Consider the following 25477-nt stretch of genomic DNA (forward strand, 5'->3'; position numbering starts at 1 on the left):
ACATTTTTGTCTCACTGCGCAATCCCTTACGTGCGCAAACCATGAATGCAAGTCTGATATTCACTGACAAGCTGCCCGAGGTTGTATTCTAGCCCCTCCCATTGAAAAACGTAATTGACGTCTATAGACGTCAATGGCAGTCAACGTAAGTTTTTCAATTGACGTCTATAGACGTCAATGGCAGTGAATGAGTTAAAGAAAAGGATTTTTATTTAAAAATAAATTTCATTTACAACTCCCTGTAGATTATTCACTTATGCTCTGCACGACTCTGCTCAGATTAGCACGTTGTTGTGTTTTGTGTTCCATACAGATGTGTCGCTAGATGTGTCCTCTGTTGGACAAAAAATGCAACATCAACTCTCTTAACATGATTGAAGGATGTTTTTCATGTTTTTTTCTTTATTTTTTCTTTTTTTAATGTTCACTTATCGGCTGTTATAAAGGCCGAAACATATATACTTACAAATAGCTAATATTACTCGCTAATATTGGTGAACTGACACGGAATCATTAATAATAATTCACTTCTGATTTGTAGTTCCAGTGGCACATTGTGTTAAACTTATGAAAGTTTATTGTGTTAACAGTTTTATGTTATATGTTAGCACAGATAATTTTTTTAAAGGACTAATAAACTTGGCTAACTTACTGAAAGATTCCACATGGGAAGAAGCATAAAAATCTACAAAAATATTCACTACTGGCTTCAAGCACGAAAACACTCTCCATCAGATAATATTTGTGTAGCTGCTAGCTGATGACAGTTGTGATAGCCTGCTCTCAAACCAGAGATGTACTTGATGTACTTCTCTGCTAGTGCACTGACGCATATCACTGCTCTCACGCTCTGGTTAAAGCAATGCAGGTGTGCACTGGCTTATCAAATCTTGAGGTTTTTTGTTTGGTTTTTGTTTAATTAGATTTTCATACCCTAGAAAATAGCCTTCTTTCCTTAGGATAAGAATACCAGCTGATGCGTCACACAGTCAAGAAAGCAGAGAAGAACAGTTAACTGGAAACTGTTGCGCTGATAAGCATAGAAAGCACCTATTAATGGTCATTTAGCAGTTTGGATGATAAGCATAAAAGAAAACAACATGTCATTGCAATAGTTGCAGTTGTCTATAAATGTCTGTGGATTTATGATGAATAATTGCATTAATCACTACTGTTTTCTGTGTCCTCTCAGCCTCCAACAGACCAACATTCAACTTTGAGTGTCTTCGGAGAAGAAGTAGTGGAGACGGTGCTCCTCCTTCTCCATCATGCACAGCTCTTCCACTACACCTGATGCAGCAGCATGTACCTACACCTTTTTGGGGCATTAATATTGTGATGATGAAGGAATGGCACCTCTAAGAACTGTTGTTTTTTTACGTTTTGTTTTTTATCTCGGCTCTCAATCACTCACAGGTGATGGCGGTGGCCGGTCTCGACGCAAGCAAAATTCACCGTCTTTCTCCCACAAGGTCCATGCGTTCGTGGGCCACACCTCCTGCCTCCCCAGTTAGCCGTGACTTCTCGCCCAGTTACACGCCACTCATACAGGTCTCATTATTGAGTTGTTCTTGGCATATATATATATATATATATATATATATATATATATATATATATGGATATATGGATATGTTTGTGTGTATAGGTGGATTGGCGCAGTCCTGGCAGTGTGGCCAGCATCCCTGGAGCAGTGAAGAGGAGTTCATGGTACACAGATAGTCAGGATGGCCCTCCCAGCCAAAGCCATTCTCCGTCACGTCTGCATTTACCTGCAGAGTGCTGCTCGCACTGCCTGCAAAAGAGAGGCAGTGCCAACAGTCTGGTGGAAGCTGTGAGTACATAACAAATGCTCTGTTGTTGTTACCGTGCATTTTTTTAATCCATAGACCCTCACAAAGTAGGATAAGAGATCTGGTGATATTTCATTTATACACTGCTCGAAAAAGTTGAAAGTAAAACTTTTTAATCAAAGTGTAGCATCAAGCCCAGTCAACATACAGGATATTGATCTGGTCAGTTAAATAGCATAAGGGGTTTTTCATCAGTTTCAGCTGCTTTGGTGTTTTATAGGTGAAGACCACTGACATTTTTCCCTCGTCATCTTTTTACTTTTGCCTTTAGCTAGGCTCAGTGTCACTACTGTTATTATGGGGTGATACCTGGACCCTACAGAGGTTGCAAAGGTAGTCCAGCTCCTCCAGGGTGGCACATTGAAACGTGCCAATGCCATAAGAATTACTGTGTGTTCGAGCAGTCTCGACAGCGTGGAGGAGATAAGGCTGTAGAAGGTCCTTAACCCATCATCAGAACGGGTATCTGCTCCTTTGTGCAAGGAGGTACAGGATGAGTACTGCCTGAGCTACAAAATGACCTTCAGCAGGCCACTGGTTTGAATGTCTCTGACCAAACAATCATTAATAGACTTCATGAGGGTGGCCTGAAAGCACAATGTCTTCTCGTGGGCCCTGTGCTCACTGCTTGGCATTTGCCATAGAATACCAGAATTGGCAGGTCCACCAGTGGCACCGTGTGCTTTTCACGGATGAGAGGAGGTAACTCTGAGCACATGTGATGGATGTGAAAGGGTCTGGAGAAGCCGTGGAGAATAATATGCTGCCTGTAACATCGTTCTGTAACATCCTTGGACCCACTATCAGACCCTACACTGGTGCAGTGGGTACTGGGCTTCTCCTGGCGCAAAACAATATCCGGCTTCATGAGGTGAGAGTATGTTTGCAGCTCCTGCACTCTACACTCGCCTGAGTTAATTCAAATATAACACTTGGGACATCATGTTTTGGTCCGTCCGATTCAGGTAGCGTGAATCTCAGACTCTCCAGGAGCTCAGTGATGTCCGGATCAGATCTGGGTGGAGATTCCAAAGGACACCATTCACGTCTCAATAGGATGTTTTCAGGCATGCATACAAGCAGATGGGGGCCAAACAAACTACTGAGTACCATTTTAAGTGACTACAATAAAATTGGACCATTGGACCATTTTTTCACTTTGAATTTCAGGGTGTCTTTGAATTTTGTTCTCTGTAGTACACTGTTAAAAAAAAACATCCTAAAACAACGGTAATATTCCGGCAGCTGGGGCGCCAAAATACGACCGTGAAATAACAGAAAATAACTGTCCCATAAAAATACGGTTATTTTCAGTAATGAAAATACAATTAGTTGCGCTAATTTGACATGGGATCTCGCCTTTTTCAAGTGCCGCTAAACATTAAATCAGGAACATGTTAATGTGATTAAACAATGAAATCATCTATAAATAGGAAAAAAAACATCTTAAAAAAACGGTAATATCCCGGCAGCTGGGGCGCCAAAAATACGACCGTAAAATAACAGAAAATAACTGTCCCATAAAAATACGGTTATTTTCAGTAATGAAAATACAATTAGTTGCGCTAATTTGACATGGGATTCTGCCTTTTCCAAGTGCTTTTAGACATTAAATTAGGAACATTTTTACGCGATCAAACAATGAAATTACCTATAAACAAGGTCACTGAATGTGGAAATATGAATCATAATACGTAAATGTACAGAAATATACAGTTAACAGTTGGTTTAAGTAATAATTGATTGCATGCCCTGGGACAGACTGACAGAGGCGAGGTTGCCATATCGCACCATCGGCCCCTTTGGCCATCACTAGTAGGCGGTAGGTGAAGAGTCTTGACCACGGACACAACGACAGAGAGTGTCCGAGCCGGGGCGCGAACCGGCAATCTTTTGATCACAAGGCGAACTGCCAACTCTTGAGCCACAAACGGCCTAACTAGCAACGATAATAATACTTATGTGATGTAACACAAGCTTATAGGGATCATGTTATATACTTTTCCATAGCATTACATTTGAATTCAACAGTTCAATCTTTCAAATAACGGACAGATATTTGTGAAATTATGATACATTTGTGAATGTATTTTAACAATCTAAATATGCATATGTACAGACAGATACATTTAATAATCATGACAATTATGTTGTATTACATTACAGTGATTTAACGTTAATTTACATTCAAAATGTGAAGTCAAAGTCTATTTACGTAACTTTAATGATATTCTAGAAGAACAGAACATTACTGTAAAATGCACAGTAAAATACCTTCATATTAGGGTTTTTTCCTACGGTCGCAGCCATACCCGCGACCTTGTTGTTAGTTCACATTCATTGGCCGATGCTTAGCGTCGTGTTATTTATATTAATTGCAATTCCTACCTCCACATTTCTTTTTCAAAATATATAATTAGCACAGCGCGTCCGTGTAATGTTTTACATTGTGGCATGCAGAGAAATCTTAACAAAGAAGCTCACAGAGAGAGATTGAGCTTGTTATTGAACCCCAAGCTGGTAGGGGAGCTCCTTAATAAAACACTTGCAGTGCTACAATATGCCTCAAGGTTCAACAACAGCACAACAGAAGTCACTCATGGTACAGCACTCTCTCTACAAAACAACAGCTGTCAGTGACGCTGCACCACGGCATAAACACAACATTCAAGATAACAGTTTAAAGTAACGTAACCATAAACAATAAAACAAGAACATCTAAACAGCAGCACATGTCCCAAGGCATGATGGGAGACATTTCTGGATGTATTTTTACGATCTAAATATGCATATGTACAACAAAATATATTTAACAAACAAGTAAATTGTGTTTTATTACATTTACAGTGATGTTATGTTATTTTACATTTGACCTGTCAGATCACAGTCTACTTATGTAAATGTAATGATATTCTAGGAAAACAGTACACATCATTTTCACTTGCATCAAGTGATTTGTCATCCTTTGGTTCTAACTGATTACACAGTCTATATCAGTATAGATATGCAGCATGATGTTTTCCCCATTGGGGTTGGACATGTTTTCAAAGTGTCCCCTAAATGTTTTTGAGCAGTTTTCTTTCTTGGAGTTTTCATTCTTGAACTTCTTGTTCTGACTCATTTGTGATGTACACCTCAACTTTTCCACTATGTCAAAATGAAAAACATTTTCATAATTACCTTTGTTAAAAACAAGTATGGCTGCATGTCCAGGCAGCTAACTCAAGTTGGGAAGCGTGATGAGCAATGCTTCTGTCAGTGAAGCATTCATTTTACAAGTCAACGGGATGTTGCAGAGGTCATCTATTGGCAGCTAAATGAATACTATCTGTAAGACCCAGAATGTGTGGTTCTTGATCTTGCTGAAGATCACTTTTTCCACTTCATGGTTTCAGCTTTAATTATCTCCTGACTGCTCTCCCCAGGTGCTGATTTCTGAAGGTTTGGGGAAATACGCCAGGGACCCTAAATTTGTGTCAGCAACTAAACATGAGATTGCAGACGCCTGCGAGATGACCATTGATGAAATGGAGAGTGCCGCCAGTAACCTGCTGAATGGGACCATGGCTAATGGCAACACAGGGAGGAAAGAGAGCGTTGGCTCGGATTCGCATGCCAGTGCAAATATTAGGGACCACAGCATCCGTGACTACAGCGATGAGGAACCATATGTGGCTGTGAAATGTGAGGAGGACCTAACAGATGAGATGATATGCATCACCTCACTATAACAGCAGCTCACACTGGGATATATTTAGGATTTTTTCAATTGAATTTTTACTACTGCTCTACGGTGAGGGGACACCTCTATTCAAGTGCATCATGCAATAATGAAAATGTGTAAAACACAGATGGATAAGAGAGCAAAGTGCCTTGTTTTCTCTTAAGAAATGATGAAGAAATGGTTGGGTTTCTGGAAAATTTAGCAAACCAGAGGGAATCAAATCTGTCTGCCAACCAGTCTGCCATCTAGTGAGAATTCAAACCTCTAAATTGGGTTTTTCTTTATTGTTACACTGGTTTCTTACAGCAGGAAAAACTCAAATGTAGGTTTTCTAACACAGATTTTAGGAATCAGCTTCAGTTCAAGGTGATAATGGGTCGGCCCAGCTGCATTGTTCTAAAATAAATCTAAACTGTTTACTCGATATATAAAGAGCCAAAAAAACAAAAAGTGTTCCACCGTTTCAATCATTTTTAGATTGCAGTGCATGATTTTGTTTTTCCCAAAGAAGCTGATTTTGTTAAAACAATTTTAGAAAAATATCCAAAGCATTCAACTAACTTACGTTCCAGTTTAGATGTCTGAAAAAACAAACCCCACCAGCGCCAGGTCAGCGTATGGTTGTCCAGTCATTCCAAGCTTCCCTGTATTTCGTTGCCAGATCCATGTATATAAATAATGTGTGATTTTAAACCTTTTATTGGTCATGTTAGCAAACACTGGTTGTTCGCATTACATTATTACCTTCGTGACTCGATTTAGAGTAAAAAAAACTAAAACAAAAAACTTGACAGAAGCAGTTTTTTTCTTAGTAGTCTTGATCACTTAAACTTCTCTGGGTTCACAGTTCAGGATTTCAGGGCTACGCTTGGCTATGTCTTTGTTTTTGACTTGAAAAGGAAATCACATATCAGTAAGAAAAATAACATGTCTTTGTCTTCAGGCATATCCTCCTTCTTCATGTAATCGCGGACACATTCTCTTAAGTCCTCCCTTTAAACTAACAGCAGTGCTACATTCAAGGAGTTTGATCAAGCTACACACCCTAAAAATAAAGGAATATTAGGATGCTGTGTGTCACTCGCTGCTGTGTGTCACTCACTGCCCTTGATGATCCTTAACTTTGAAGACTGAGTTTTCTTTGTTAAGCCCTTTACTCAGATATGCAATGATGGACTACTATGAATCACTATTCCCCCTGAATCACTCTGAGATCAGCAACAGTAGATAATCTCTGAGGTTTCTGTGTGATGTGGCTCAATAGTGCATGAGACCCAGACTACTCATGTTTTAAAAATAATTACTCGCTGACAGGATGAAGTTATCTTTGGTGGTCTTTGCTTTTATTTTTGTTTCACCTTCAAGAACTGCCAGAGTTTCTTTGTGCCACAGATGACACGTCAAGTAAACCATTTATTTCCTCCACTGCTTCAAAACTCTTTTTTTGTTTTCGCAATGGAACGAATAAGACCATACAGGTCTCTACATAATGGGCGACTATTTACTGGATTGCCTGACAATATACTATGTCAGTATATTTGCTCTTGTAATGAAATGACTGCTGTTGCCTTTTATCTGTTGGAGTTGTTTTTGTCAAGACAAAGAGCACAACTGGGGGGAAATCGTAGTAAAGCGTTTCTGCACCACTAACGGGTGTTTGTCTCCCACTGCCAACTATAAAGCCTTCAGATTAATTTAAACAAAAAACAACATACCAAGTGATGGATAGGCAATCTTTCTTTTTTTCTTACTCTAAATACTGCTGTAAGGGCAATTTGTTCTGTACAATCAAAGGGCTCCTTTAAAACCAAAACAAGGGAATGCTTGGTTACATTGTAACCCTGGTTCTCTGAGTATAGAGACTCTCTCTCCACTCAACTACGTATTTCATTTATGAGTTGGAGAGATAGTCTGGACAGAATAGAGAACACTCGTCCATACTCAGATGCGTCAAATGTTTTTTGTTACCAAAATTACTGAGGTTTATTTATTTATCTATTGTGACTAAAAGTTGACAAAAGGGTCTAAATCCGGTGCCGGTGTTTGCTATTGGACATTCTGATGATGTAGATATACAGATGTACAGATGTATAAGCAGGATACAAGCTGCTATCTGGACTATCGTTCAGATGGACTGCAAATGCACTCTTTCCTCTTCACTCTAGAAGAGCCTCATACAGGTTTAAGTGGCCAATACAGCTGATAAATGAGACATATGCATTTTTTTAACTGCAAGTAAATTGTTTTTAATGTAGACTTTGAAAAAAATCTTATTACCTCTGTAACTCTCCGGGCCTGTTGGTTAACATGTCAGGGAAACTCTGGTAACGCTGCATTTGCACAAAAGTAGTAATCGGAAACATTTATGTGTGATTTTATTTTCTTTATTGGCAGCGATCGTGATTGGTTGTCCAAAAGTCCATAGTAATGAATGATGAACCACCAAATCTTTAGTAAAAAACAGTGTTTGTACCCAACATTACAAAGATTAAAGAGAAGTACCAGATTCAACACTGGTTTGATTTCCAAGAAGCCATAAAAAGTCTGAGGTAAACATGCTGGCTTCTATGTGAGACTTTTTTTTTTTTATTGAAAACCACCCAACTCCACTCCCCAAGGCATTCAGCTATGCTTTGAATCACTTACGACAGCTTCTTGACTGGAAGCCACCTGCTTAGGAATATAATCTGTCAAAAGTGCACGACTCCAGACAGTTCAGATTTACCCTGCGGCTCACATGCGAGAAACTTGAAACAACAACAGTCACGTGGAGATTATTACTAGTGCAACTACCCAAATGATTTATCACATGAGATAAAATGACAAGGACTGCAAAGCTTTGTTGTGCAACGCAGCTTTATTTTTTTGTACTGTTCCACTGCTTTACAGATGTCTATAAAGTGACAATGATGTATAAAATCTGTACAGCATTTGTAAAAAGTACGCGATTAACTTGAAGATCTCTGCTTTCTATCCAGTTGTATGAAAATTTAAAAAAAGCAAACAAGAATAGCTCTATCTCTACTTTGTAGCATGAGTACTAGTACCTTATAAGTTTTGTACCAATAAAAAGAGAAGCCCTTTTTTGCATACTTGAAGTTTTGCCTGGAATGACAATGAACCTGCTGATTTTTTGTAACGAACACTGAATAAAGACACAAGAATAAGGTCAGGAGGCTTTGTTTAGTGTCAGCACAGATAAACAACAGAAAGCCTTTGACGGTGTTCACAGTAAGTTTCCCTTCATAATGACAGATGATTTAAACATTCACATCATGTTAGACAATACTGCATTATAATGTAAACCATAAATTCTTTATGATATAGTGCAAAGCTTAATAAGACATACTTATAATTTATGTTAGTGCTTTCATTATAGCTGCTAATACACACTGATTATTCGCTCAAAGTCTAAAATCTCAGCACCGGTGTGTGTCAGTTCAAACTGGACCAAACTCAAACACACTGTAGCCATGTGCAACATATACATGAATTAATACAAATCAAATGTAATCGTGATCTCATAGGCAACAATGATATTACAGTTACATTAAAAACATAGTTTTAAAAAATTCACTACACGATCAGAAAAAAGCTGCTTATAAAAGTGACACTGAAGATTTTTAGTTTCAAAGTTCTTAGTGCGCGTAAACATAGTGTTAAAACATTTTGCATTAATTACTTTTTATACTAAACAGCTTTCAGGCTGACAGCGGTGCAAAAGCTGTGAGTTATGTAGCTCGAGGATGCAAATTTGGCACATAGCTTGAATCAAACAAATCAACTGAGGTGAGTTTTACGGATGCATTGACAGCATTTAGGAGGTCTGTTCCTTTAACTGTCTGTTAAATCTAGAGACGCGTGCATGGGTAGTGTAATCGCTACAAGTCTGATTATAATAATTTCTTTTCCAAGCTTGAATCAGGGTTTGGTCCAGTTTATATTACCACTTCACTTAAGTCTGTTTTGTAAACAATGTATGATCCTTCCCCACAGTTGTCACTAAACAAGTCTGTTTAGTGACGAGTCTGTTTAGATGTACAAAAAAAAAAAAAGTTTGTTTCTTCCATCCTGCCTATTCAATGCTCTGTTGTCACGCAAACAGAGTAACAAAACCAAATGCATTCTGCAGATGTTGATGGTAAAGCTGTAGCTATGGAAACTGCTACAAAAACTGGCTAAATTGTGGGAAACCTAAAGTGAAAGCGAATCACTTTATTGCCTTCATGTTAATGTGAAACGAGTGCGGGGGGACAAAAAAAACAAAACAAAGATTTTATCTGTTGAACCTGCAAGTTTTCAGGAAGGAAGAGGATTGTCACAGCGAAAGGCTGCCACCTCTGATCTGGTCTGAGCAAACAGGAGCGAGCTGCTGAGGCCAGTTATTCTACAGTCTACAGTTTGCTCCAGCTGCTGACTGCAGCTCTCAACCACATTAGATGACGGCTGATAAGACAATTGTTTTCTGAAAAGAAGTGCCGTGGAAACAGATTTTCATCAGAAGCTCATATCCTTGAAATATTCAAGTTTCTTTCGTTTTTTAAAGCTGTTTTGCAATTTTTTAATGTGATGCTGGACACTAGTTTGTAATCTTGGGTAATTACTTCATGTTTAAGATGTATTCATTTCACAGCATTTTTACTGAAATTCATGATGAGGCAGGCTGCTAAATTGCTTGCTAAGCGAGAAGCCACATATTAGACACATTTCCTGTCATAACCACAGTGATTTTGCTGTACTGTTCCACCCCAATGGCAGCATGAGTCAGATGTGAAGTGTTTATGGTCCTAAATATGTGTGTTAGGCCAGGAATGTTCCCATGGTAATAATTCACAATATCAGCTCAGAGTTAAATTGATAAGCTCCTAATCGAACATACAGCTTGTGATTTACTGCTATTTTTGCCTAATAACTGACTCTATTGAGGGATTTTTCTAACTCACAGATAAGCTGTACACCTCTCTCTTTATCTCTGTGTGTCAAGTGTTGGAGGCTGGTACACAGGAACCCCCGAGTCAACGAGTGCAGGGCGACCTCTGATAATATCAGCAGTCTTCTCTGCCATCATGATGGTTGGAGCATTCAGGTTTCCACTGACAATGCTGGGCATGATTGAGGCGTCGATCACACGAAGCTTCTCCAGGCCCAGAACGCGTGTGTTTGAGTCAACCACCGCCATCGGGTCAGAGGGCGAGCCCATCTTGCATGTGCAGGATGGATGGTAGGCAGTGTCTGCCTTTTGGCGGACAAAAGCATCAATGTCTGCGTCGGATTGGACCTGAGGACCAGGCAGGGCTTCAGGACCACGAAAGGGGTCAAAGGCCTTCTGGGCGAAAATCTCTCTGGAGAGTTTGACACACTGCCTGAACTCCCACACGTCAATATCTGAGAGGAGGAGAGGGAATCAAAACCAGGAAAAGCTTATATAAGAACGTGCCAGAGCAACTTTGTTGTAACTCAAAAGTCTGCAAGCTGCTGAGGTAAAAGTTGATGCAGAGGGACTTCAATACTGCAACAATAACTACATGTCAAAATACTGTCATCGTTCAAAAATAGATTTTATAGATTTTTTTTAAGGGGGAAATTTAAAGGAAATATCAAATACATCCAGACCTGTGGTGAGATAGTTTGGCTGAATGATTGGGTGGTCCAGGGGGTTGGTGCTCTTCAGCTTCAGCCAGCCTGTACTGGTGCTCCTCATTGGTCCAACATGAACCTACAACAACAGCATGAGTAAAACTGTCACTGCTAACCGAGCTAACTAAAACAGCACAGCTGAATTTCATCAATCCTAGTTTGTAAACCCAAGCTTTTTACATGATAAAGGCTTTTTAGCTTTTTAAGTTATTTTGTCCAAGAGAAAACCTCAAAACACTAAATTCTAGGGATGTTCCTTATTTCTTACTCGAATAACTGTGGAAAAAACGTAGACTAACCAACTAGTCTAAAACTAAGGAACACTCAAATATTAAGTTTAAATTGACAAACGTTTGGTGGAAAATGTCAAAAACAAATAAGAAAGGCGTCTAAATCATTTATGACATTCTTAAATAGCGAATCAAGCTGTGCAGCACCTCGCATTGTGCATTATCAACACTACACGTTACACTCCAGACAGTGAAGGAGAAAAACACCTAAACTAAACCGATGTTATATATGATATGAAAACATGTAACTATAACAGATGTTTATGTATAACTAAAATACGACAAGTTAACATCTGGAAAATGAATAAATTGTGACTGTAAAGTTTGGCACGTTGCTCTTTGAAAATTCATGACACCTACTAAAGTAAAAGTTCTAAAAATTTAAAATAATAAAAACAATAAATCATCCGCCCATTTTCTTCTGCTTATCTGAAGTCGGGTGAGCGGGACAGCAGCAGGGAAGCCCAAACCTCCCTCTCGCCACCTCCTCCTCCGGGGGAAACATCAAGTCTTTCCCAGGCCAGCCTATAAACGTAATATCTCCAGGATGCCCTGGAGTGCACCAGGGCCTTGCATGGTTGACATGCATGGTTGGAACACCTTACCCAGGAGGTGACGGCCTTGGCCATCTATTTTCGATGTGGAGGAGTCATGGCTCTACTCTGAACCACTCTCAATTGACTGAACTGCTCACCCTGTCACTAAGGCAGAACTCATCTTTCAGAGAAAGCTCATCAGTGTTAACAAAAATATGATTTATGGCATTTCTCAATGACGAAGCGCCATCTCGTGCCAGATGGCTACATAACATTTAGTACACAATAATTTACTGGCACTGGGCATGAATTAAAATTTGAACAGAGTGAACAACTTAAGTCTGGTACCGACTAGTAACTAGTACTAGTAGTAGTAGACTAGTAGCTGTGCACATCTCTAGTAAAAACACCATCATAAATGCTCATTTTTGATGTGGAAAAACTGAGGCCACTGTCATCTTTCAAATGAGGAAAAAAACTGATGCAACTTGAGATGTGGGCCTTTTCTAGGGAGCAGGTTTAGCTAACACATCTGAGTTCATAAACCCTGAGATGAGCTGAAATTCCAATTCTAATTTACAGATGTATGACACTATTAATTAAAGTAAAAAGAAATAAACGGCTGCGCCTTTTGCACCGTTTAAGTAGAAGACAAAGAAAAAGAAAGAGTGAGTGATTTCGTTTCAGGTGCACTTCTCTGGAAAAGAGGCTATAAATAAGGGTGAAAGGTTCCCCGCATAAAATTTCCTGGAAAACTCATGGGGCTGTTTTTTTTTTTTCCATGGAACATATGCACGCCTGTAAATACTCCTCTGCAAGACTGGGCATATTCTATGTGCTGCAATTCATGCTTTGGGCTGTTTACTTGACTTCTTGTTTCTACACATTATAGAAGGCTTCAAAAAACATAAGCATGCCCACTACACCAGCATTAAGAAGTCACGGTTTTGCAAAAACAAGCTTTACTCACCTGGTAAGCCTCTATTTTGGGGGTGACTCGTCCGTGGTCAATGACTTGTGAGGGCAGAAAGTGAAATTGGATGTCGGGGTGTGCTACTTTGGGACGACTACGAATAAAACCCCCGCTTTCCAAGTGGGCTGTTGCTCCATAACCTTGTGGGAGATTGATGTGGTTAGTGAAATGATTGTAATCTTTATTAGACAGGCATGTCTATTTACAAGAAATGCCACTGGGGTGATGTGATTGATGAGCTTTTTTTCTGGTAGTGAAAGTTCTTTCGACTATCTTAGCTGACTTTCTCCAACAACCAGGAACCAGACTGTAAATGTAATTTACCAGGATCACCAATAAAACACCTCATGTCACATTTCCTATGAGTCACCATTATTAAAACTATGAGAGATTCTTCTATATACTGTGTCAATGCCAGCTGTAGTTTAGAAAGAGGCAGTGCTGCAGGCGGATACATTCCTTACACGCTGTGTACCCAGTGAAAATAGTTTAATATTTAACATCTGCACAATAATTGTGTATAATCATCAATATAGCTGAAACCTGAATGAAAGTTAAAGGGTTTATATTAACTCTCTGGTTTCTTTTCAATTATATTTTCTGATGAACAAGCATTTTAGATGAGTGAAATGGCAGTTTGGAGACATCTTCATCTAAAAGTGATGCAAGGACAGAAACTCTCGCTAATTCTATAAAACATTTGGGAGATTGTCCCGTTATAAATGTGCAGGTGACTTGGTTACCAGTAAACATGGTGAGCCACTCGAGGCCTATCTTGACCATGTGGAAAGGTTTCTGGGCTTTGTACAGGGTGATGGGATGAGTACACTGCTGCTGGACATACAGCTCCAAGTGATCCTGCAGGTTATTACCGACACCTGAGAGAGGAGGAAGGCAAAGTGGTCTGACAGTAAGCACCGAAGAGATGATCGTCTGAAGTCACACAAGCATCAGTTGGAAAACTTTCTAATTTTTGTAGTTCTTTAAGTTAGAAGTAGGCTACAAGGACGTTCTTCACATACACAACACACCTGGTAAGTGTTGAATCACAGGGATGCCGAGCTGTTTCAAGTCATCTGCATTTCCAATCCCAGATAGCATGAGAAGCTGAGGGGAATTGATGGCTCCTCCGCTGACTATCACTTCTTTTTCTGCAAACACCTGAACAGACAATAGAAAAATCGCTGTAAAGGGCCAAATTCAGGATATAAAACATAATTCAGTGTTTCAATTAATTTCATTTTATGATCCATTAGTTAATCTTCTAACATCTATCCTCCTTGCCTTTTTCTTTTGTCCATTTTGAATGTATTCCACCCCCACAGCACGGTTGCCATCAAACAGGATTTTAGTGGTCAGACATCGCACCTCCGCCTTCAGATTGGGTCGACCCAAGGCTGGTCTCAGGTAAGCACTGGCAGTGCTCCACCTCTTCCCTTGATAGATTTAGACAGTGAAAGTATGTAAAGATTAGATCAAGAATTAAACAGTACTGAAACGTATTTGACCAGTAACATAGTTTCTCTTCTGCGGCCTCAGGAATTATTCCATATGACGTACGACAGTAACTACTTTCTTAATGGGCCTAAGTTTCAGATTTATTTAGAGTTGGTTAAGTAGTTCTATGAACACACAGTGACATGTGCTCAGAGGTTCAAAAACACATTGTGGTCAACGACAAACACACATTTTTCATCCAAGAAATTAAGCCCTTCCTTTTTTAAAGGCCACACATCTGAAAGCATATTGATTTGCTCTCCTGACATTTAGACTGTAGTATTGATATTTTAACCTTTGGAGCTAAATCAGACTGAGATCAGACGTCTAATTCTGCCACTCGAAAACATTTCACCAGAAAAGGTTTGTGGCACTTTACCTGTAACTAACCCTATTAATTATCTATCAATTCTGTAGCATTTAGCATTTAGAACCTTTATAAATGGTCATGTCCATCCAGCCCACGCCTTCCTGTTGGTATCCATTCATGTCATCAGTGAATGGATATCCTGCCTGTCGCCCCGCCTCAATAAAAGCCTTATGAAGGGGATGGTTGGTTTTCCCTCTGGACACCTGAAGAGGTCCGCTGCTGCCTCGGTATCTACAATATAGAGCAAAAACATAAAGATAACATTAAAAAAAGAGAGAGACAGAGAGAGCTGTTTCAAATGTTTTCATAGGAAGTCATGTAGTGTAGGCATGCAAACAATATTAATAATTCTCTTTTCTTTACTGTTGGATATGCAATCCAATAACTGAGAAGGTTTTCCATAATTGCTACACTTAAATTTAAGTGTTCTTCTATGTTTCTGTACCATATTATCAAACACAGTGATTATACTACTTCCTTTACAGGTCATTTCAACATTTCAGTTTTACTCTAACAGCCATCTTCATCATTCAGATCTAAATAACAAAAGTTCTCAGTTAAGCATGCCAAAGTCCTTCCTCCACAAAGTCATCCTGTAAATACTTGGGTAAAGTCTTTGTAGTCTCCCGGTGTTTGTTTTTGGTACATTTCCTGTGGTTTTCACCTTGTCACTGTGGTTTTACTGAACAGTTTCCAACGAATTTCTCATAGGCAGTCTCATCAATCTCATTCAGAGTTTTCTGACATTTATTTCATTGTTTGCTATTTATGAAATGACACGTTATATTGTATCAAATATATCCCACAGTGCCTCAAATTTCTGTTTGCACATAATAGTTTTAAACTGTAAAGTGCTTTTGAGCTGTGACCTTTTTTGACTGATGTATTTCCTGGTTTCTCACATTCTTAGAAATTAGATTAGAGACAGCCAGTCTAGATATGCGTGATGCTCGGTGTAGGTGGGTTCTGCAAAAGAATTCAATGCAGTGCTGTGCATTTATGCACAAGGAAAAAACTGTCTTGTTACATATTTGAGATTTTAAAGCCTGGGTGAGCGGGACAGAGAAAACAGCACTGCCACACAAGTGAAAAATGCTGTGATCATACATAAAAAGATACTGGAAAAGCAGTGGTAAAAATGCCCAGTATATATTTGTATTAGTTACCTGTTTTCTCCCAGCTCATGACACTGAGCTTTCCTAAAATAAGGCAGACAATGCTCATAATCCCAGCCATCTGCGCCCTCTCTTTGCCAGCGGTTATAATCTTCAGCGTGCCCGCGGATGTACACCATTGCATTGAGTGAAGAGGACCCTCCCCAGACGCGGCCCCTCGGCCAGTACATTACCCGATTGTCCATGTTGGCTTGAGGTAAAGTGTGGTAGAACCAGTTATACCTGAGCAAAAATGAAATGAGATAGCAACAAGTCAGACTATTATAAGTTAATAACAGTTTATACAATGTTATTATTACTGGTATCAGAATGCTGGGCTATTAATGTTAGGCCAATACTGGACTGTTTTTGCACGTGTAAAAGCGATGTAATATTGTAATGCCATTTCATTGTTCACATTTAAACAACTGAGATGTAGGTTAAAGGTCAAAGGTCTGCTTGCTACACACTGAGCTAATTTAGAAACCCTTTAACGTGTAATATTAAATGTCATACAGTAAGGCAAATGTCTGTTTTTATAAATCTGAACAAAAACATTTAATGACTCGAATAACAAAACAGATCAATCAAAGTACTTGTCATCGCAGAGGTTGTAGATCAGGGCAGCTGGCATGTGGATTTTCCATGAGAGTCGCAAGCTGCCTAACCACCTGTCCTTAGGGCCAGCCTCGAGCAGCAGCGCAGACTCCTGGGCGTCTTCTGTGAGGCGGTTAGCGAGGACGCAACCAGCGGACCCCGCTCCAATAATGACATAACTGTAAGATGGTGTTTTCTGATCGGCTGTAGGTGACGATGCAGAGCTCCACTGAGAAGATGAGACAGTGAAGCATCTGTAATGGCTGGAGAAGGATGAGCTGGGGGAAGAGGGGGGACCCATCTTTCTGGTCTTGGGGACAAAGCGGCATTCGGGCACACTGGTAAAGAAGCACCTGCAGTCCCTTATAAATCTTCCCTGTCTCCAAGTCACAGCCCTTTGGGCTCCAGTTAGGCTCCGTGTGGTCAAACACAACATCCTGTTTTCCTTATTCAAACACATATTTGAAGACAAATCAGAAGGGGGTGAGCTTGGAAATGTCTAAAACTGAAACTCTGATGAAAAGAATGAAATTTGTAGTATGTGTCTGCATTTCTGCACAGCTCTCTTAAATATTGTGATTCTATATAAGAGAGAGGCTGTAAGGTGATATAGCAATGAGCATGATGTCCACATCACATCACTTCATTCTGTCATCAAGGAAGACTCGATGTCCACTACAAGGGACTGAAGATAAAAATAAATAAATAACTATTCTGTTATTCAGTATGTAACATGTTTCTTTCATCCACAGCACAAGTTAACTAAAGGCCGAAGGATAAAATATCTGTCTCTCTCTATTGGCCTTGAAAAGACTAAATACTTATTCATCTAATATGACTTATGCCACTCCTTTTCTTTGAAATGCCCAACTGATAGTTGTGAAACTGACAGCAGTTAAATGAATAACTAGGGACAACTAGACACTCAGTACATAGGTTAACTTGACTTGCATCAAGTGCAGCATGTTAAAAGTTAAACTCTAATTCTCTGTCACATCAGAAGTCCTGTGTTTCTACAGCAGTAAGGCCTTCTGCTGCCTGACTTTGTTATTCAGTCTGATAAAAGTCATAAAAAAACGAATTTTGTTCACAGGAAAAGCACGCCTGTTGTTTGTGGCTGAGCGCACATGAATTTAGTTCAACAGACCTGGAATTGCACCGTGTGTTTCTGGTGAATGTGTGGTCTGAGGACTGTTCCGTGTTGTTTCTCGAGAAAACAATGTGCAGTTTTCCCAATCGGACCGAGGCAGAGAGTGATATCTAGGTCACGGCAGTCATATTAGTAAACCAAGAGTCACAAATGTCAGCAAGTATTGACTAACAAAGTAACCGCTGTCTAGCAGTCTCTACGCCTTTGCTAATGTCCAAACTCTACTTTTAAGTCATTCTGATTGAAACTTTGAGATGAAAACTCAGTTTCGCAACCGCTAACTTACCAGCATCTAAGTCCATACATCTAGTTACATTAGTTGATACATTTCTGCTTTAATATAATTCATTTAAAAAAAATAGCGTCGAAATGTTACATTTAAATGATTTAGAGACCTGGCGATGGTCGTAGCGGGGCTGCTTATAAGCTCTATGGTTGTTTAGGTTTACCTATTGACCGCTAACGAGTGGTCAGAGCTCACAGTCGTCGTCTGGACCTTAAACAGCACACAAGGACACGGAAAATACTCAGTATAACTTCACACATGCGACACTTAATTGGACCTGATCCGGTGCTGGAATAGTTTAATGAGAAAAGAGGACGTGAAGCAGCAGACCTACCTCTCAACAGGCAACAAGTAAAACGGTCAGCGCGGTGGGCGGGGCTTATCATCGTATTGAAATAACGGAATTCAGAGCGTCAGCACTACAGTGCTCCTGTAGGTAGTTAAACAGTTACTCGGCTTTATGGTCGTTTATTTCTGTAACTTTTACTGGTGTTTTATTATGTGGGGAGTCACGCTGTTTTTTCTGTTTTGTGTCGCCGCCCAGGTGACATCACATAACATTGTAAGTGACCTACATTTTTTTAAGTAATCCTTTATTATTTAGTATTTATTTATTTTAATTCAAACTTCAAAGGGATCTTACACGCTCATTTATTTGTGCTGTTGCTTTTCAGGAGGTGAAATGTGAAGAATATCATGGTAAGCCTATTTCATGTTTATTAGAGTACAGTGAAATTCGGTTTGGCTGTCTCTTAAGATTAAAAACAATACATAAATAGAATTAATAAAAAATAAGTAAGTAAAGATACAAAATAGCCTGGCAGCACCAGCAGAGGCGAAAAACAACAGCACTGTACATCATTTTACAATTAAAATGCCCTCAGCCCAGACTGTGTTTGTATCTGAGTATTTCTGTGCCATGTTTACAGTCAAGTCTGTAGAGAGGTGGAAGCCACTGCTCCAGGACATAAACCCTTCCTGAGTCTGTTACTTCTTGTTTTTATTCTTCTGAACCGTTTGACAGATGGCAGCTGTGCAAACCCAGAATATTCTGGATGTGTACTCTTGTAGAAGTTCAGTAGCTTGTAACACTCTTCCTATTTTGAAGTTACAAAAAAGAGCTATAAGAATTATAAACCAATCAAACTATATAGAACCAACTAACATTTTGTTTATTAATCTGAATACCCTGAAATTTTATGATTTAGTTGAATATAAAATGGCACAGATAATGTATAAAGCACAAAATAACTTGCTTTGCCCCAGTACTCAGAAGCTGTTCAAAGTCAGAGAGAGTCAATATGACTTAAGGGGAACAGATTTCTTTAAAAAAAAAAACAAGATGAGGACAAATATAAAGCAGAGATGTGTTTCTGTTAGAGGAGTTAACCTGTGGAATAGTTATGACAGTGATTTAGAAAGGTGTAGTTCATTTTCCTTGTTTAAAAACATGTTTAAAAATAGAGTAATAGAAAAATATATAAATCAAGAATGAAAGAGCAAAAAGGAGAAAAAAAAAAACAACCTCTTGATTCTTTTGCTTTGATGTAGTTACTTATCTAAGGTGGAAAGTTTTTTTTCTTTGGTTTTTTTTGTTTGTTTGTTTGTTTGTTTGTTTGGTTGGTTGGTTTTTGCTTTGTTTTATTATTTTCTTCAAGCCCTGTGTACAGGAGCTGCATATAAAAAGATATTTTGTGAAAAGGGTTGGCGTAATAAGCAAATGCTTCAGCCAATACCTTTTGATTAGCCTTGTCTCATGCTTTCTTTCTTTATGGTAGATTTTTGTTCTGTTTTCACTGTTTGTTTGTTTTTTTCACTGTTTTCACTGAGATTTGAATTTGAATGCTAATCAATAAAATCAAAATCAAATCAAATCAAATCAATTACACAGTGTCATTATTTAGTTAACAAAAACTACGGTAAGATGCAGATGGAGTGTGTGAAAGCACACCTCAAGACTTAATTACTTTGGCACTCGTAGACTATGACTTCATCAATCTCTCACGCTGTGGAGGATCATTGTTGAGAAATTTTGTTATGCTCTTTGTGAAGGCATTGCTTCATTTCATTGAGGTTTGTGGGGCTTGATGAAACTTCCACTCCTAAAAGATGTTAACTGTCTTTCCACGTGTGAATAATATTGCTCACTCTAGATTGATTATATGTTAACAGCCTTATATCTCATCCCAGACTGATAGTCATCAGAATGTCCTTTGTCTCCTTGGAGGTGTATTAGCCTTCAGATTTGTAACAAATTTCTCTGAGTATTGCATGGTTTGACTGTTTGATGAATCTGCTGCGGTATTTATTAACTGCAAGTTGGGGCATGTAGAGTCTGAAATGTAGCTCCAGGGCTGTTTGCGGTTTCTGTGAACATTGCAGATTGCAACTTTTGTATTAACACACATCTGAACTTCCCAGACCAGCAAACTCACAAAACTTTGTGATCATTAGCAAATCAGGTGGATTTGATTAGCAGAAACTGGCTGCTGCTTTTCACTTTTAATCCCTTTGGAAGCAGTAAGGGTGTTTTTCACACACTGCTTTTGCTTTTTGATATGTTTTTGTTAAATAAGTATGTCATGTGTTGTTCATGTGAGGTTGTATTATTTTAAGATCTATTAACAGCCAGCAGATTATTTTTAATATTTGCTGATATGTTAATACGTTATAATTTAAAGGGGGTGAACTTTCTTTTTTCCAATTGACTCTAAAGCTACTAGTGGTCATATTTTTACTACTTTTCTACACTTTTTAAAAAAAAAAAAATTCATCACTGACAGACACATGAAAGGAAAATCACAATAACAAATGCATATGAAGTAAGAATTTAAGATAAAAAAAATGCATTACATATTTTGTGAGTTATCAAATATGGTAATAGCCATGCTTATTTGAGATCTTCAGATTTCATTATACTCTGTTTGTTTTTATCTTTTTTGCAACAAAAACTGTTACAGAAGCTGCAAAATATATTTCAGCTGCCAAATCAACACTGACCATCTCTTTAAATATCCGAAAACACAATCCATCTGCGGGGACAGTGAGCACCACTGTTGTTTCTCATTTCAGATTTTCCCCCAGTACACGAGACCTTGGTTCCATCTCTAGTGGCAGGCTTGAAATTGAAGATGGTGCCAGTAGGCGAAAGAGTCATGCTCAACATAAGCTGGGCGATCAGCATTGATGGTTGGAGACCACATTTTGTGTGTTTTTTATATAGCACTTGGGACTGCTGATGTTATGACAGATTTAATGTTGCCATTTACTAAACAATCATACATCTGCAAAGTAGACAGTAGGTCTTTGTTGCACATGTTTTATTTGCTGATGGTGGTGAAACATTAAGGACATTGAGATGATATCCAGCAAAAGATGTTGAAGATTTTTCCTTTTCTTTCATGCATTTTATACAGTGTGTACTTAGTGTGTCAGGATCCTTGTCATGGACACTCACTGGTTAATATCTAAAGGCAGACTAATTTATTTCAGTCTGTTATTTTCTCTCTGCAGCTAGTACTAAATATTTGACAGCCACTCGCATCAGAACAGAAAGACAAGACTACCATTGTGATTACAACCCATCTTTGGCCAGTGCAAGCTTGGATAAATTAGAAAAGGTATCCGTCTTAACCTTAGTAGTACTGATCATATCTTTTGGTCCTATTTCCTACATAGGGAAAAAGGTCTGTGATGCTGTTAATTGTTTTTTCCCCTTTTTTCTTTTTGTTCTGAAACCTAGATATGGTTTCATTATGCTGTAAATCCCACCTATGGCTACAATGAAATACAAGTTGCAAATCTCCCTTTCCCTCCACTGGTGGATGGCAATTTAGTTTATGTGACGGAATGTATTTATATTCCTAAAACACCAAAAAGTAAGTGGTTTTTTTTTTTTTATTTGTCTTTTTTTCAAAATAAATTTTTGTAAAACCTATTACAGCCAAAACTTTTGACGGGCACAATATACTTAGGAGATATAAATAGTAAAACTATTAACATTTTCTCTGTTTTATAGCAACGGTTACACCAACTTCTCCTTATGTAACTACAGGTGAGCAATACTGTTCAGTATAGTTCAGCTAATAATTTCAGTGAGTCTGCAAAGATAAGTACATATAGAAAATCCCAGTCTCCCAGTACTGCAAGGGAATATATCAAACCACATGCATGAAGTGCACTGTATGATTTTAAATACTTACTACACCAATTTACAATGCATGTGATGACTAATCTATCTTTTCTAATTATTTACTCCAGTTAAGGTCACTACCTGGCTAACTACTCCAGGTACGAGTCACAATTTCCTAAAGCACCTGTACTGAATCAATAAAATCTGAATAAATGTGTTTCCTCTGTATATGCCCGCTTTTGCAGCTCCGAGAGTAATCGTCAGATTTGCCATCATCTTTACCGGAGGAGTGGTCATCCTCATTATCCTGAGTTTATTCTGCATAATGTGTAAATATAAACATTTTTGGGGGTTTTTTTGGAATATGCACCTGAATTATTAATGATGAATAGGAAAAATATATGCTCAACCAAACGCACGTTTACTTTGTGTGTGCACAACGTGATTTACTTGAATGCTGAATTGTATTTAGCAAAAAGGCTCCCTGCTACAGGATGGCCTTACCTGCAAGCCTTTTGAGCTATGTTTGGAGTCACTTGGAAATAAATGCTTTAAACATCTTACCTTAAAATGCTTTCCAAAGCACAGAAACTCTGCTTCACCATCCTAGATTTAAAAGTTGTATTCAAGAAGTAGTCAAAGCTGGGGATTCCCCTTCTAGACACAGTATAACGTTTAACACTGCTGGCTGGTGCTGAAGCTGACTAACTCTCCTTTCCATTGTTTTCTTATTACCCAGATAAAAATAGGACTGTTAAAGCTGGCAAATTACTGGACTACCAGAACATTCCTGTGGTGCCTCCTCATGTGCTTTTGGTGTACCCTGCTGTAAATTCAGCATTCCAGCGTGCTGTTGTTGCACTTGCAGAGTTCCTGCAGTTGCATGGCGGCTGCAAGGTTGCAATTGACATTTGGCAGCAAGAAAAGATTGCACAGAAGGGGCCGATGCGCTGGCTGGCTGAGGAAGCTAAGTCTGCAAACCAAGTCCTTATTGTCAGTCCACAGGTACAGTCTATATGAAATCATCATTCTTAGTCATTGTCATATTTATTGATATGTGTTCAATGTCACACGATTACCTGGACTCTTGCATCTTTAAGTCAAGAAACAAAATAAGGATGTGATAGAACTTATAGGTGCAGTATGTCTAAATGTCTAAATATACTACTGTGTTGTATCAAAATAATTTCTCGCTCTCTTCAAAGCCCAGCCACTGTCCTCCTGACCCCAGCATGTCAGAATCCTCCATCCCAGCTGCAGCTCATGACCTTTACCCTCTGATTCTTAACATGGTGGCAAGCAACGCAAAGAACCCCAGTGAGCTGTCCAAGTTCTGGGTGGTGCAGCTGGGTGAGCAGAAGGACAAGAGTTCTTGTATGTTGCCCCTGGAACTGAGGGTCTGCAAAACTTTTTGTCTGATGAAGGATTTGAAAAAACTTTACAAGGGTCTTCACACTTGCAAGCAGATTGACAAGAAGATAATAAGTCTGATTTGTAAACGGGGCGTTTCCTACAGTGAGAACAGCACATTGACATTGAGGGAAAGTGTAGAAACACTAAGGGGGCATCAGGTTAACATTTCCAAAGAAGTCACCATTAAATTCTGTGATCACCACAATTTGAATATTTGTCATGATAATGTTTTGACTGCTTGATCAAGATGGGTCTGAACAGGTGCTGATGATTTTACTAATGATACTGTTTGCAGAATGTCTTCATGTGTTTGTTTGTGTAAATATGATGAAAGCATATATTTGGAACTGCGCCTAAATGTTTAATACGCACAAAGAAAGAAAGAGAAAACAGATTATTCTCTATCAAAGAGTAAAGGAGGCCATCTGTGTCCACTGCACCACTGGCTTTCTACAGTGCAGTCCTGAGATCCAGGCACATTTAGTCCCCACTCTGGTCTCGCCTCAGGTGACCTCAGTAGGTCACATGATAGGGTGGGCCAAGGTCTCATAGTGGTTTCACCTTTAAATCCCCAGTGATGGCGACCCAAACCTGGGACTCTCCACGTTTTGTTTTTAGAACTAACTAAGCCTCTTGGATGAGAAGTTAAACGTCTTCACAAACTCAAAGAAGTCAACTTGCCTTCTTTTTTTCAAGCTCCTAAGAATATCCTAACCTGGATGTCCAAGAATGCATATATTTATATGTATCTCAATTAAAGAGAAGCACTAGTATGAACCATTATGCATGCTCCTGGATAAGCTGCCCATCCATCCATGGTCGCATGGAGGCTGGAGCTCGCTAGACAAGCTCTAGTGTGTTTTATTCAAATAAAAAATTGAAAGCAGATGAGTGGCTGTGGACTGTTGTCTTCCGGTTAAAAGGATTCTGGGCTCAAACTCAACCCTGTCAAACAAGGTTTTTTTTTTTTGTTATGAGCACATTGCATAGATGGTATCCCGAAAATTGTTTGCAGATGTGTGTTTTTGTCTCTCTACAAATTCTAGCCATGTGATATGCAGTTCTCCATATTTACATTAGTGGGAGATATGTACTTTACTAGGCAGTGGTCTATCTACTGGCCCTCCATCCAAAAACATAAGCACCAGCAGAATATACAACATTATGCAGATAAAGTGCATCCATAAGTGCACAGGCCAAGTCATTTGGTGGTTAAAATAGCAATTTCCCATATGGAAAAGATAAATATAAATCTAATAAAGTTTGTATCTGTCTTGTATGAAACTTGTATGAAAAGCATACAAGAGTGAAAACACATATAAGATCCCTTGAAAAATTATATAATGAAACTTGTATGTTTTGGATACTAAAAAAATATATGAAAGTAATGAGAAAGTGGCCACTTTCATGAGTAAATCATGTAAGCCTTATGATTTATATATGATTTACTCGTGAAAGTGGCCACTTTCACGAGTAAATCATATATGTTTTTACTATTTCTTTTCCATATGGGTTATGATAGACACATTTTTCATTTTCTGGAAATAAATTAATTAACTGTTACTACTAGCCCAAGTGCCCCTTAGTAGCAAATGAACACAGTTTATAAAGCACAGAGTACCAAGGTATTGCTGCTGACAGAGACAGTAGGAGACTTCACATCCCTAATGGAGCCCTGCCTGACTCTAACACTGTTTATAAATGTAACGGGGCTGGGTGCTGGTTCTAGCTGCTAGCACGTTACCTTCAACATGTCATCTGATCAGGCCCATTTCACTGCAGTATACCTTCATATTTTATCATGCATCAGTGCTGAACATTTAAGAGTGAATGTAATTGTGCAAGCACAAACACAAACACAGTGT

The 25477-nt window shown here is 38.9% G+C and overlaps 3 protein-coding genes across 15 annotated transcripts in view; 2 read left to right on the forward strand and 1 right to left on the reverse strand.

Annotated features, from left to right (window-relative positions):
- The window catches only part of cacna1db (calcium channel, voltage-dependent, L type, alpha 1D subunit, b), a 99712-nt gene extending 90080 nt beyond the window's left edge, over positions 1–9632 (forward strand). For all 11 annotated transcript variants that reach the window (XM_040047540.1, XM_040047541.1, XM_040047542.1 and 8 more), the window contains 4 exons: positions 1193–1305; positions 1417–1551; positions 1649–1834; positions 5279–9632. In XM_040047540.1, the coding sequence (XP_039903474.1) occupies positions 1193–1305; positions 1417–1551; positions 1649–1834; positions 5279–5584 (740 nt within the window). In that variant the 3' untranslated portion in view covers positions 5585–9632. The remainder of the gene's footprint in view (positions 1–1192; positions 1306–1416; positions 1552–1648; positions 1835–5278) is intronic.
- Positions 8666–18515, reverse strand: chdh (choline dehydrogenase). Of its 3 annotated transcripts, none has more exons than XM_040047552.1 (10): positions 18402–18515; positions 16631–17076; positions 16047–16277; positions 14945–15111; positions 14298–14449; positions 14045–14174; positions 13757–13891; positions 13011–13153; positions 11191–11293; positions 8666–10962 (listed from the first exon to the last, which is right to left on the reverse strand). In XM_040047552.1, the coding sequence occupies exons 2-10, from the start codon at positions 17065–17067 to the stop codon at positions 10544–10546; spliced, it is 1917 nt and encodes a 638-aa protein (XP_039903486.1). In that variant the 5' UTR covers positions 17068–17076; positions 18402–18515; the 3' UTR covers positions 8666–10543. The 3 variants fall into 3 exon arrangements, with proteins under 3 accessions (XP_039903486.1, XP_039903487.1, XP_039903485.1); XM_040047553.1 differs by lacking the exon at positions 18402–18515 and adding an exon at positions 18231–18390; XM_040047551.1 differs by lacking the exon at positions 18402–18515 and having other exon boundaries at positions 16631–17262.
- LOC120743740 (interleukin-17 receptor B) lies at positions 18487–24500 on the forward strand. Its single transcript, XM_040047554.1, is given in 11 exon segments — positions 18487–18629; positions 18742–18766; positions 21140–21256; positions 21581–21687; positions 21810–21945; positions 22086–22121; positions 22328–22357; positions 22445–22528; positions 22939–23204; positions 23405–23782; positions 23784–24500. Coding segments are annotated over 11 exon segments (1320 nt in total). The 5' UTR covers positions 18487–18527; the 3' UTR covers positions 23823–24500.
- The last annotated feature ends 977 nt before the right edge of the window (positions 24501–25477 follow it).

The sequence above is a fragment of the Simochromis diagramma genome, unplaced genomic scaffold (assembly GCF_900408965.1).
Source record: "Simochromis diagramma unplaced genomic scaffold, fSimDia1.1 OVJJ01000387.1, whole genome shotgun sequence".
NCBI lineage: Eukaryota > Metazoa > Chordata > Actinopteri > Cichliformes > Cichlidae > Simochromis > Simochromis diagramma.